Here is a 13,764-nt window from a genome sequence, read left to right on the forward strand (position 1 = left end):
ACTATTCAAGCTACACTGAAATTTTTAACACATTTTGGTAATAGTAACACTGACAGCTAGTAATATTTGACTTGTTATAAACATTCTTTTAACAAGAAGCAAAGGTTTAATGTGTTTTTTATTGAGAAAAACAAAATAGTGGCTGAGGAAAACCTTATCTCAATTTTCAGACTGCAAAATTTTCAAATGTGTTTCAAAATTCATTTTCCAAGCATAAAAGGTGATTAACTGTGGTGACACACTGACTTCCCTTTCAGTTGCCATTAATTAATCATTTCGCACACTGAAGACTGCCAACATGGTATAATTTAACAAGTTCCTAACAGTACTGATAAGGCCCCCACTTAAGAGTGGCTTCAAATACAAATGAGACCTTGGTGGTTTAATCAGTCAGCAAGTGTGTTCTTTTACTCTGTTTTTTGCTGACAAGTGACTCTTGGCCAAGGCTCTTGTACCTTCTACAAGGACACTACAGGTTGTATCATTAAAGGTGGTACAGGAAGCTGACAAAACAGCTAAGATTACTCCAGTGTTGGTTTTGTTTGGCCAGTCTATGAATGATGTTAAGTTAGGCATTTGTTTTTAATCATCTGTAGAATAGTATTCAAAAATTCACTAATCAAAATGACCACAGTCAAGAAAGAAAAATGAAATAACAGTGCTGCTGCACTTAGGAAGATGACTTAATTTTTCTTCATAAAGAGTTTTTTAATCCAAAAAAAAAAATGTGAAGTAACTTAGTAAAGAAGATATATTCTAACACATATATGGACGGCTAAGTCCACTTCATCAGAGGTACACGAGGCACATAAAGGTCACAGAACGCTGAGTCCAATACCTAATTCGGAGTATTTGAGTCAGAAAGATCCAAATTTGAATTGCAACTCCATCTCTTACTAATCATGACATTGGGCAAGTTCTTTAACCTTTCTCAGTCTTAGTCTCCTAATGTGTACCATCAGGAGATAGAGCTTGCCCCATTAAGTATGTTGAAAATATAAAATAAAGCAACATAAAGTATTTTGTGTTTTGTCTTTCTGAGCTTATGCAGTGTGATGGTTTGAATGAGAACACTCCCCATAGGCTCTAAGTATTTGGACATTTTGTCCTCAGTTGGTGGGGCTGTTTTGGGAGGTCTTAGAAGGTGTGGATATACTGGAGGAAGCACATCACTGAGGGCTTAGAGAGTTCTTAAGCCTTGCTGGATCTAGAGTCATCTCTTGCATCCTGTGCCTACTTTGAAGGTGTGAGCTTAGCTTCCACTCCTCCTCCAGCCACCTCCTGCCACCATGCCTCCCCACTGCGATAGGCTGTAATTCCTCTGGAACCGTATAAATGCTCCCTTCTATAAGTTGCTTTGGTCAGTGTTTCTATCATAGCAACAGAAAAAAGTAACTAATACAGTAATTAATTGGTACTGGAGAGTGGGCTGTTTGCTGTGAAGAATCTGACCATGTGGGGTGTTGGAGGAATGTGGAAGACTTGGAAGACTTTGGAAGCTTGGGCTAGAAAAGCAGTTGATTGCTGTAAGCAGAGCCAACAACAGGTCGTGCTAGTAGGTGCCTAGAAGAAAATAGTGCTGAGAACAATGCTGTTCCAGAGGGAAATAAGAACTTAAGCAGCAATTGGAATATTTTGGCAAAGAGTCTAGCTGGAGTCTGCCCACAGCCAAAAAGCTTGCCTGAGGATAAGCTGAAAAGCAATGGACTAATTTCTCTGGTAGAAGAAATTTCAAGACAGCCTAATGTAGAAATGGTGGTGTGGCTATTAATAATGAATATTATGTAGATCTACAGTGAAAAAGAGCAAATGGGGCAGAAAGAAATACAGAATGTATAGTTTGGATCAAAAAAGAGCATTAGGAAGATTAATATTGGCGTTCAAGGCATGTGCTGGAGAGGATCCCTTTGATAAGGAGATCAAAGTGATTAAGGAGAGGCCCACAGATTTGTACTTAAACAATGGAGAGGGTGCCTCCAGGGCAAGACCACATCCAGCTAAGCCTCCAACTTGTGAAAGGAAAATGCTGTAGGGGCCACTGAAGAGAAAAGCTTCTAAAATAGATAAAGCAGGCTGGGGTCCATCCCAAACTTGTAGCCAAACTTGGCAATTTTGTTCACCAGGTGCTGGCTTTAGAGGCATGAAAAATGTAACAGTGAAGGGTCATTGGGTCTTCCTCAAGGTTTCTGAGTGCCACCGAGTCAAGGCAGCGTGCAGCAGGGGTGCTTCTGCATAGCCCTGGAAGGCCATATCGTGAAGCTGTGAGGGTGAAGCCTCTTGGCAATGGAGACCCCAGGAAGATGTTCATGATGCCAGAGCTGTGAGGCATCTGCCAAGAAGACCTGCATACAGGGAATGGTACTAGCCCAAGAGAGAGGCTGAGCCATCTAAGCCCTTTGGAGAAAAGTCCCAGAAGTCAGACATGGAGCTACTGGATTTGGTGTTTGTCCTGCTAGCTTTTGGTTTTGTTTTGGTCCAACCAGTATCTCCTCACTATGCCTCTATTCCTCCCTTTTTAGAATAAGAATGTGTATTCAGTTCCACTGTATGTTGGGAGTATGTAATTTGTCTTTTGATTTTACAGGAGCTTACAGTTAAGCAATTTCCCTGAGTCTCAGAAGAGAGTGGACTTTTGAGTAGCATTGAGACTGGTAAAGACTGAGGACTTTTAAGGTTGGACTAAATGCATTTTGCATTTTATATCATGAGCCTATGGGGGCCAGGGAGTGGAATGTCATTGTTTGAATGAGAATGTCCCCCATAGGCTCCAAGTATTTGGACATTTTATCCCCATTTGGTGGTGCTGTTTTGGGAGGTCTTAGAAGGTGTGGCCATGCTGGAGGAAGCACATCACTGGGGGCGGGCTTAGAGAGTTCATAAGCCTTGTCAGATCTGCTCTCTTGCTTCCTGTGCCTGCTTGAAGATGTGAACTACTTTCTGTTCCTGTTCCAGCCACCTCCTGCCACCATGCCTCCTTGCCATGATGGATTGTAATTCCTCTGGAACCCTAAGCTCAAATAAATTCTTCCTTCTATAAGTTGGTCAGTGTTTCTATCACAGCAAGAGAAAAGTAACTAATACATGTAGCAACTCTTATGAGTAGTTTTTTTTTTTCTCTCCTTGGTAAGATATTTGCTCCCAAGGAGATAGTTTCTCAATTATCTTAACAGATATTTTATGTACTTTTTTCCCAATGCATCTATATTCCTGAGAGAGAGACTGCAGGCTTTGGCTAAGTATTGATAGCCTATCTCTAATTAGTGCAGCCAGCAAATATCAGCAGCCCCATGTAGTCTGGACTGCTCTCAGTACTACCCTGCTCTAATGCCACCCTGCTGGAACTGGAGGAAAGGACAAAGAGTGTTTTGTAAAAGGCAGTCAGTCTGGAAACAATTATACAGTCTAATGTTAAGAGATATATGGTCTTCTCTGGGCAGGAGGACAGGAACAATATTCTAAATGGGAAATATACAAAATACACTGAAAAATTTTCTTTTTACAAACCATTGTGAACAGCCCACATGATTCGGAAAGCTGGGCCACCAATCTCATCAAAGGGTTTCCGCCGTGTTATCACCTCCCAAAGGATAATCCCCCAGCTGAAGACGTCACATTTTTCACTGTAATTGCTACCTACAAAAAAGAGTATTATAATCGAGACCTTTTTTTCCCCAAATAAATTACAAAAAATGGCTTCACAAATTTTAAGGATGGTATCTTGAACAGAAACAAGAGACTATCAAACAATTACTCTTTCTAATGTAACTTAAATGCTTTCAACAAATACATTTTAGTATATTAAATAAAAATAATACACTAAAAAAATACCCCAGAAAGTCAGTTATTATCTGCCTTTTTCATCAAGAGGTACAGACATTTTGTTTGTGTAGACTCACAGACTGATACTTTCACTGGGCAGAGTATGGGGCAGATTATAAATGTCTTTATATTTCTTTCTGCAATTTTTCAAAAAAAATTTTTAACAGTGCAGGTTTGGGGACTGATCCTAGGGTTTTGTTTACACAAAGCAGGTGTTCTACCACTGAACTGTATTATCAGCCCCACATTTGTTAATCTTATTTTTCCACTCTCTGATAGATGACAGCACTTTCTGCTACTGAAGTAAAGGATAGTTCTAATTACTGACTTCCTCCTTAATATACAGTTAAAATTCTTAATTTAAAAACTAAAAAGAAAATTCAAGCAAATTCTGAAGAATATTCATAGTACTAACATGGCAGATAAATCAGCATAATAAACAGATCTAAAACCATCACTACTATCATCAACCAAAAAAAGAAAAAAAAACAAAACAAACCTACACCCCAATTATTACAGTGATAGATTTACATGCTTAGGCTATAGGTGTTTCTTGATGAAACCTTACAGAAATTTACATAGCCTAATAGTCTGGGTTTTGATGCCCTCAAAATACTATTACTTTGCAAAAACAAACTTCTTTCTTTTCTAATTACAATAACATGCAAGGCACAGAAAGTTACATTAAATAAGTGAAGGACTTTAAGAGATGGCATATGCATGATGGATACGAAACAGAAGTCATTTAAATTTATGCAAGTAAACATCTATAGTTCATCTGTTTTTAACTGGACTTTAGGAAAAACAGTTCTAATCAGGTGACTGGCTGCATAGCATTTGCTCTTTCTCTGGGGTGCCTATAAACAAAGAAACAAAAAAAACTTTAAAATTCACTGTCCTAGTATGTTTCTTCATTGCTGTGACCAAACATTCTGACCATTACCAACTTGGGGAGGAGAGGGTTTATTTAGCTTACATCTCCCAGGTCACAGTTTATCAGGGAGCCCAAGGTAGGAACTCGGGGCAGGAACCCGGAGGTGGGAGCTGGAGTGCAGGCCATGGAGGAATGCTGCTTACTGGCTTGCTCCTCTGGCCCCTGCTCAGCCTGCTTTCTTATACAACACAGGCCTACCTGCCCAGGGGTGGCACCACTCACAGTGGGCTGGGCCCTCCCACATCACTCAACAGTCAAGAAGGTGCCCCACAGACATGGTCACAGGCCAGTCCTATGCAGGAAATTCCCCAACTGAGGGTCCCTCAACCCAGGTGTGTCAAGATGACACTAAAGCTATCCAGCACATTTATCAACAATAAAAGAAATAAGCCCTCACCAGAGTCTGATACCTGAATGTTTTTAAGTATTATGGGCATTCCAGGCATTTGCACAAATGGGAATTCATAGTAGTCACCTACCTCAGCTCAATGTCTCTCTTTTAAAAAAGAATTTGATGTTTTTATACAGAAACTTTAGTATGTAATTCATGAACTATTCTTTCAAATTCTACCAAATGAACAGTAGAGCTAGAAAGAGAAAATGTAAGCTGATCCTTTATTTGTAGTTCTTCATGTCTTATCTGTGCCCAATGACTTGCATTGATTTTTAAAATTTTTTTATTTTTTTAATTAAAAAATTTTTTGACTTGCATTCTTTTTAAGGCATGCTGGTTTAAAATTTAGGGTTATCCTTTTTTAAATTTTATTTATTACTTTTGTTTTATGTGTATGAGTGTATTGCTTGCATGTAAGTGCACCCATGTGATGCAGTGCCATGCAGGTCAGAACAGAATGTTGGATCCCCCTGGAACTGGAGCTATGGATGACTGTTAGCTGCCAAGTGGGTGCTGGGAATGGAATCCTGGTTCTCTGCAAGAGTAACCAGTGTTCTTAACCACTGAGCGATCCCTCCAGTAAAATATTTTATATATTATCATTTTTCGATGTGTATAAATGTACTGCCTGTAAGTGTACCCATGCTGTGCAATGTCCATGGAGATCATAAGAGGGCATCAGATCCCTTGGAAATGGAGTTAGGGATGGTTGTTAGCCTTGATGTGAGTGTTGGGAAACAAACCTGAGTCCTCGGCAAGAACAGCTAATGCTCTTAACCACTGAACCATCTTTCCAGCCAGGGCTATTAGCTCTTAACTGCTATCAAACCAGTGCAGAAGCACTGCTGACTCTCCTCAGCTGGCACTTGTATTCTACTAAGATGTCTGTCTCCATAACCAGGGACTCGCTGCTCCTAAAGGCAATACGGGAACAAGTTCTCATGTGTCTTTGTTCACAATTTTTTTTTGTCAATTAGTCATTACATGACCCTTGTTTTGTGTGTGTTTAAAGACACTTTGTTTAACACATTCCACTAATTCATCAATGTTGACTCAATGGAACTATGAATGCACATCTTTGTACTGCACAGATGTTAATTTAAACTTTGCCTTAAAACTTGGGATCTTAAGCTATATATTTTATACACTGTGAAGAAACAAAACCACGGAGATGGAGGAAATCTACAAACACGTGCTGGAGTTACACGAAGGTGGATTACAGCTGCGTTGTGTTTCTGCCACTATACCTTCAAACACTTCGGGTGCCATCCACGCAGCACTCCCTTTGTTATTGGTCATGTGTGTCTGAATGTCACAAGCTGTACCAAAATCACAGATTTTTAGAACTGTCCCCCCTGCAACCAGCAGCAAGCTGTTAAAAAAAAAAATCAGAAGTTATAAAGTCAATATTTGATTTTACAATAAAAGAAGCATTTATGGAAATGGGCAATGTTAGGCAAAAATGAATGTTATCATTAAATTTCATAAAAGGTTACCTGATCACTGTAATGGCCTACTAATTCAGAGGAACATCAGCAAAAATTAAATGACCAGACCCGTATTTTGATGTCTCAAGCTCTAGCTCCATAGTGTGTCCTGATAGCTGAATTTCCCTCTAGCCAAACTGAGTATGCAGTTTAAAAACCCTCCTATAGTTCAACATTAATGTGTCCTGAAATGGGAGGTTAACCATAAACACAACTAAAAAAATAACATACAGTTTAATTGAAAATAAAGTAACACCAATATAGAAGGAAAATTATGGTATCATCCATCCATCCATCCATCCATCCATCCATCCATCCATCCATCCATCCATCCACCCATCCACCCACCCACTACTTTCGTAGTGTTGGAAACTGAACCGAGAGTATAGTGCTCTACTGGCTGAGCTACATTTCCAGACCAATGGTTCTTATTTAATTTTGATGGTACTTCAAAACCTGTTCAAACTCAAAACCACTTAAATGAAAATTTATGAATGTTTTTGCCTGCATGTATACAAGTGCATGATGTATGTGCAGTGCCTAGAGAAGTGAGAAGAGGTTGTCAGAACTGAAGTTACTGATGGTTGTTAGCTACCATGAGTGCTGGGAACCAAATCTGAGTCCTAGTGCTCTTAACCACTGAGTCACCTCTCCAGTGCCTCCAAACCACTTCTGAATTTAGAATGTGTATGCGTGGGATGAGTCAATCTACTATGACTAAGAATAAAAGAGTGTTAGAAAATTTTCTCAATTTCACATTTCTAGGAGCTATTACTCAACAATAATTACTAAACAGTATGCCTTTACTTAGAATGTTTTGCTTTTGATAATAAACAGAAAAAATGGAAATAGTTCACAAAATATGCATAATCACCTACAAAATAATGGAAACTCATTTTAATTATAAACTTTATTAAAACTGTATACAATTTTCTACTTTAGCTAGAGAGGTTTAGAAAATTCTCTTTTAATTCAATGTGATTACAATAAGACAGACAACCTCCTATTCACATTATTATACTACCAAAAATATTTCTGATATCATTCAAGTGCAAAAAGGGCATAATGCACCTTCCTTCCATATGAAGCAGTCCTCTATTATGCAACGGAACGGCAAAATTCCCATTTCACTGTTTTTGTTCCACACTTGTCCATTTGTCTTTTGTTCATTTACTTACTTATTTTTGGAAATGAGGTTTCACTATGTAGATCAAGCTGGCCTCAATCGCACAGAGATCTGCCTGCCTCTGCCTCCCAAATGCCTGCACAAGACTATGCCACCAGCTCAAACTCTGGTGCTCTTTACTCAAGACAACTGAAAAGGCTGTGCCTGGCTTCACTGTTTCATTCTCTTACATTCGATACATTCCAATAATCCTTCTTAATGACTTTCATATTAGTATTCCGTCACTGAAAGGATTTTAATAATTCGCCAGCCCATAACATGTCTTTAAGGCTTACTGAAATCTAAATTATCTTTGCAGGCTTATTTTCATAAAGTCTAAAAATATGTTAATTTCTGATATACATATGAATGAACTTCCAATAGGTAAATGAGAACACAGTTTGATACTATAAAACCTGGGCTGGTACGATGGCTCAGGCTTGACTTGAGTTTGCTTCTTGGAACCCACGTGGGTATGTGCTGGATAGCTTTAGCTGTCAACCTGACACACCTCCACCTGAGTGGAGGGAAACTCAACTGAGGAATTTCCTTCATTGGACTGGCCTGTGGCCATGTCTGTGGGATACTTTTTTGATAGCTGAGTGAAGTGGGAGGGCCCAGCCCACTGTGGGAGGCACCACCCTTGGGCAGGTGGTCCTACGTCATATAAGAAAGCAGGCTAAGCATGGGCCAAGAAGCAAGCCGGTAAGCAATGCACCTCCATGGTCCGTGCTTCAGTTCCTGCCCTGAGCTCCTGCCCTGGCAGTAAGCTGAAAGTGAAATAAACCCTTTCCTCCCCAAACTGGTTTTGGTCAGTGTTTTATTTCAGCAGAGAAGAAGCAAACCAGAATATGGTGATGGGGGAACCCATTCACATTCAAACATGGCATGAACATTTACAAAAAATAGAATAAGACAGGCTGCAACATCTTGCAGACATATATACACACATACATACCTAAGTATAAAATCCTTCACCATATCGTCAATTGACTTTTTTTTTAAGGTTGAGGAGACTGAACACTGTGCATGTTAGGCATGTGAACTAGACATTCTGAGCCCTCTACTTTTCGTTTTAAGATAGGATGTCACCAACTTGCCCAGACTGTCACTTAACCTACTTTGTAGCCCAAGTTGGTCTTGAACTTGTGATCCTCCTGCCTTATACTTTTGAGTAGCTAAGACTACAGGCCTGTATTATCAGGCTCAGCTTAGCTACTTTTGGGAACTCTTGATGGATTACATAATCTGGAGGTCTCCCATTTACAGTAAGATACAGCAGGTACATATACTCAATTGTACATAGAAAGTATTGTTATAAATTTTTTTCTTTGGGCTGGAGAGATGGCTCAGCAGTTAAGAGCACTAGTTGCTTTTACAGAGGACCCAGGTTCAATGACCAGCATCCACATGGCAGCTAACAACCGTCTGCAACTCCAGTTCCAGGAGAATCTGACACCCTGTTTTGACCTCCATGGGCACTGCAAAACATGGGTGCATTTATATACAGGCAGGTAATATACTCATACACATAAAATAAAAATAATAATAAAATATTTAAAATTTTTTTTCTCTTGATTTTGAATCCACTTCCCTTTTAAAAGTTGCCTTTAAATCACTATGTATGTATACGAGGCTGGACTTGAACTTACAACAACCCTCCTACCTTAGCCTCCTGAGTACTGATTACAGGTATAAACAACCATGCCCAGCTTGATTTTGAATCCTTTTAATTTTAGTAAAAGGTATTGGTTTATCTAGTTAGATTGACTAAACCTGAAACTTCAGGGGTATGGCTGAATGGAGACTAGGAAGAGTTTAAACTGTGTAACTAATGCAATATAAAAGATGCCAGAAAATGGAAGTGGCATCCCTTTCTCTCTATAGTCACTCATCCAAAACTAAAACATACCCTACAGTAAATGAAAAGGGATACCTTTGGATGCTGCATCTGAAGGCTTCAGCTCCTCCGGGAAGAAACTGCTTTGTGCCTGAGGCTTACTTATATTCTTTCAATCATTAGTCAATGTGCCATTGGTCAACAACTATGATTCTCATTATTCTGCTTTAAGAATTCAACTGTTTTAATACAGGGGAATATTCATAAACAAAAGGCTGTGGGATTTATTTCTACTTTATTAGCCAAGGCAGGTAGCCAAGACAAAATGATCAGGTTTAAAAAAAAAGTCAGGGGCTAGAGAGATGACTCACTGATTAAGAGTCCTGAGTTCAGTTCTCAGCTCCCACATGGTAGCTAACAACCGTCTGTAATTCCATTTCTAGGGAATCTGATACTCTATTCTGGCCTCCATAGGCACTACACGGGTGTACTTATGTACATGCTGACTAAACACTCATAGACAGAAAATAAAAATAAATTTAAAAATATTTTAAAAAAGAAAATGTCATAAATCCAAAAACTTAACTATTACTTTATCTAGGACCTAGGGAAACAGAAATCATTCCAAGTCTAGAGTAGAGACAAGGAACACTGGCCTCAACAGAGACTCCAAGACATCAAACCTACAGCAAATGGGGTTAGGCATGAGAATCAGAAGCTTCCCCAGAAACCATCACCGAGAGAATGGAATTTAAGACTATGCTGCTCCTTTGTGACTGACGTCCCAGGGAGGCAGACAGAAAAGCTACATGGAGACTTCTACTGTAAAAAGCAGACACGCATGCATCTTGTCTAGCTGAGCAACACACACATGCTCTATCTCTAACAGGTCTATCTTTTAAAAGCACTTTCCTAAAGAATATAAGTTTTTCTGAAGCATCAGGAATTTCAATATGGAGAAATCTGAACTACTTTTAATTTCTATCCACATCTACCGCTTTCCTCTCTAAGATCAAGTAATGCCATTGAGCAATTTTTCTGTATAATGTCTTTGATGTGTGAACACTGTTCTACTTCTTAGGGACCTAGAAGCAATAAATCAGGCTTGTCTTTGCTCTCAGAAAACTGTGGAGGAGCAACATTATATACTGTAGTTATAAATGGGACCTATCGGCTAATCTAAGATAGGGGCTACTAAATGCAACATTCTAAAATATGTTTAGATAATGCTTGAATGATAAAACTGAGTAAAAATAGTTCTCTCAGTCAGAAGGGAAGAGAAAAGAGAGCAACAATTATCTTGAGTTAGGGCTGGGTATGGGATGGCAAGACAGGGAGGGAGGATCATGCTATCAGAACTTACTTTGGTGGCTTTAGGTCCCTGTGAATTAGAGCTTTGGGCTGCATGCTGTGCAGATAAGCCACTCCTTGAGAACACTGTAAACACCAACTCATCGCATGGGCAGCAGTGTAATATGGCAACGGTTCAGCACCATGCAGCACTGCAAAAAAAAGGCACAAACTAAAAAGAACTTTATTGCATATAACAAGACACAATAGGAATGCAACATTCTAAAATATGTTTAGATAAATAACTAAATGATAAAACTGAGTAAAAATAGATAGTTCTCTTGGTCAGAAGGGAAGAGAAAAGAGAACAATTACAATATCAGAACACAGGATTGGGTGTTTTTCCACAAACATTCTAATTAGTCCTGCTTTTAATTTTTTTCTAGATAAAAAAACAATGAATTTCTCAGTAATTTTTTAGTAGATTAACTGCCATATAGTCATTCAAATAAAATTAATACACACTACCATACTTTTAAGAAACTGTGCTATCTTTCACACAGTAACATAAACTGCAAGTAGTCCTATTCACTCTATGATAAGGAAGATACAGAGGAACAGCAGTGAAAGAAGATGGGCATATCAAGATGTTCACAACTATTCTGTGTATTACCGCTCAACACTACTAGTTTTCCCAAATAACAAGGGAGTTACTATATACCCATTAACAATGAGAAATATATGTGCATTGAATATAACTAAATCTTTATGTAAAATAATGTTAAAAATAAACGCAACAAATTTCATAAAACTGTAAGAGAAAATTCATGTATTTATGAGATCGGCACTTTTAGGGCGAGACAGCTTTGCTCTACAAAATTAATAATCAGTACACAAAGTTTTCTTTCATAGTAACAATTTAACATGTTCTGTGAAGGGAGTTTTCACTTATTTTATTTTAACTTAATTAAATGGCCTGGAATTCACTATGTAGACCAGGCTGGCCTCAATCTCACAGAGATCCACCTGCCTCTGCCTCCTGAGCTCTGGAACAAAAGCATGCTCTGCCATGTCTGGCCCACCATTTTATTTTTTGAAAAGAATGCAAAATAAAGCATGGTGAAATGAAGAACGGTCAGAGTTCTAAAATGAGGAGGCTAAAAGAGAACAGCAGGAAAAATGTCAACATATTTTAAAATCTACTTAAAAAGTACATGTTACTTCAAAGGCTTTTTAACAATACAATTATTAATTAAAACATTATGTTTTGCACACTAATGTTGTAGCATCTTTCTTGCCTTAAGTTTTTAATAGCATAAGAATAAAAAAGACTTCCTTTAGGAACTCTGCTGATAAACTGTGAAGAATACTAAAGTTCTACCATAAGCTTTTGAATTAGTTTAATCTATTAGCTAAAGACAGGTCTAAATGATACTAACCATTATATAAAGAGCCTCCTTCAGCATATTCCATCACAAGACACACCTAAAGGAAAAATATGCCAGAATTAACCAGAGCCATAACATATTAGGGCCCTGCAAAGATAAGTTAGTTCAACTGTCTGATTTCTAGATACATTAAAAATTGTTCTTTTGGTCACTACTGTGTGAATGACACTAAAGAGATATCTATGATCTAAGACCCTGTCTTCTAGGAGCTTGCTAAGAGTATGGATATATATCAAATCAGAATCACAAGACCTTTTGGGGACCTTCTCCAGTACTATCAATATCAAGTCTTATAACAAGGTAAGTTACTATGTAATTCAAGGTCAGCAAGAAGGAAAGACAGACAGAGAAAGGAGATACTGGATGACAGTAAAGGTTTTTAATTAGAATAAAAACCTGCAGAGGAGGGTTTCTAGTCTAGGAACCAGAGCTGGCTGTCTGCTTACAGGCTGGGATAGTTATCGAGCAGAAAAAGGGAAGGCGGAAGGAGATGAAAAGTTTCCTTTTAGGGTCCCCAGTTGACACACTGTTGGGGGTAGCTAAGGAAATAAAGTGAGTGGTAACATAAAAAATGTCAGGTGATCTCTCCTGCCAGCCATTACTGGGGGTCCACAGGGTAGGGAGGGCAAGAATCTAGAAAAACAAGTTATTTCAGTTCTGGAAACCGAATTATTTTAGTTTTGGGAACTGTCATTGTTTAAGAAGGAGGAGCTTTACAAATGGGGTGGCCATGGCTAACAGGTAAGAGTATCTAAGATAACTCCACCAATATAGTGCTTTGCTAAAAGATCAGAAATAATGAAGATGGGAAAGGGAACACTCACTGGATTCAAGCAGGCTCCATACAACTTTACAATATTAGGATGGTTCACACGGGATAACTGCCGGAGCTGTAAGAAATTAAGGAGTCTTAAAAAAAGTGCTAGTCTTTTAGGTACTAATTTTACCATGTTGCTAAAATCTTATGGTCATACAAAACATTTGTTTATAACATTCAACGATTATTATCTACCAGGTAGCAAGTACTATGGTCATAAGCAACAGACACATTCTGTACCTGCCCCAAACTGCAGTTTTCCAACAGTTCAAGTGAGAATACAGACATGATTAAACAAATTCAGAATACAGAAATAATTAAAGCAATGTACAAAAATGTTCTAACAGGATTTATGAACAAGCCAGGGTAAGTACATAGAAGACTCTAGTTGCCAAACAGGGCATTATCTCAGAGAGGGCTCTGAACTGAGTTCTCTACACCAGAAACCATCCTATTTGTGTCATCTTCAGAGCCATAGCCAAAAAAAAAAAAAAAAAAAAAAAAAAAAAAAAGACCATTTCTGCATATGGCCCTAGTTTTGCTTTATAAATATTATCTAATTATCACAAT

General features: G+C 38.4%; 1 protein-coding gene across 2 annotated transcripts in view; it reads right to left on the reverse strand.

Annotated features, from left to right (window-relative positions):
* The window catches only part of Map3k7 (mitogen-activated protein kinase kinase kinase 7), a 62,424-nt gene that overhangs the window by 31,622 nt on the left and 17,038 nt on the right, over positions 1–13,764 (reverse strand). For both annotated transcript variants that reach the window (XM_008839957.3, XM_008839958.3), the window contains exons 3-7: positions 13,202–13,267; positions 12,369–12,414; positions 11,003–11,141; positions 6,395–6,519; positions 3,505–3,633 (exon numbers count right to left, since the gene is read on the reverse strand). In XM_008839957.3, the coding sequence (XP_008838179.1) occupies positions 3,505–3,633; positions 6,395–6,519; positions 11,003–11,141; positions 12,369–12,414; positions 13,202–13,267 (505 nt within the window). The remainder of the gene's footprint in view (positions 1–3,504; positions 3,634–6,394; positions 6,520–11,002; positions 11,142–12,368; positions 12,415–13,201; positions 13,268–13,764) is intronic.

The sequence above is a fragment of the Nannospalax galili genome, unplaced genomic scaffold, assembly GCF_000622305.1.
Source record: "Nannospalax galili isolate Female #2095 unplaced genomic scaffold, S.galili_v1.0 scaffold1299, whole genome shotgun sequence".
NCBI classification, from domain to species: domain Eukaryota; kingdom Metazoa; phylum Chordata; class Mammalia; order Rodentia; family Spalacidae; genus Nannospalax; species Nannospalax galili.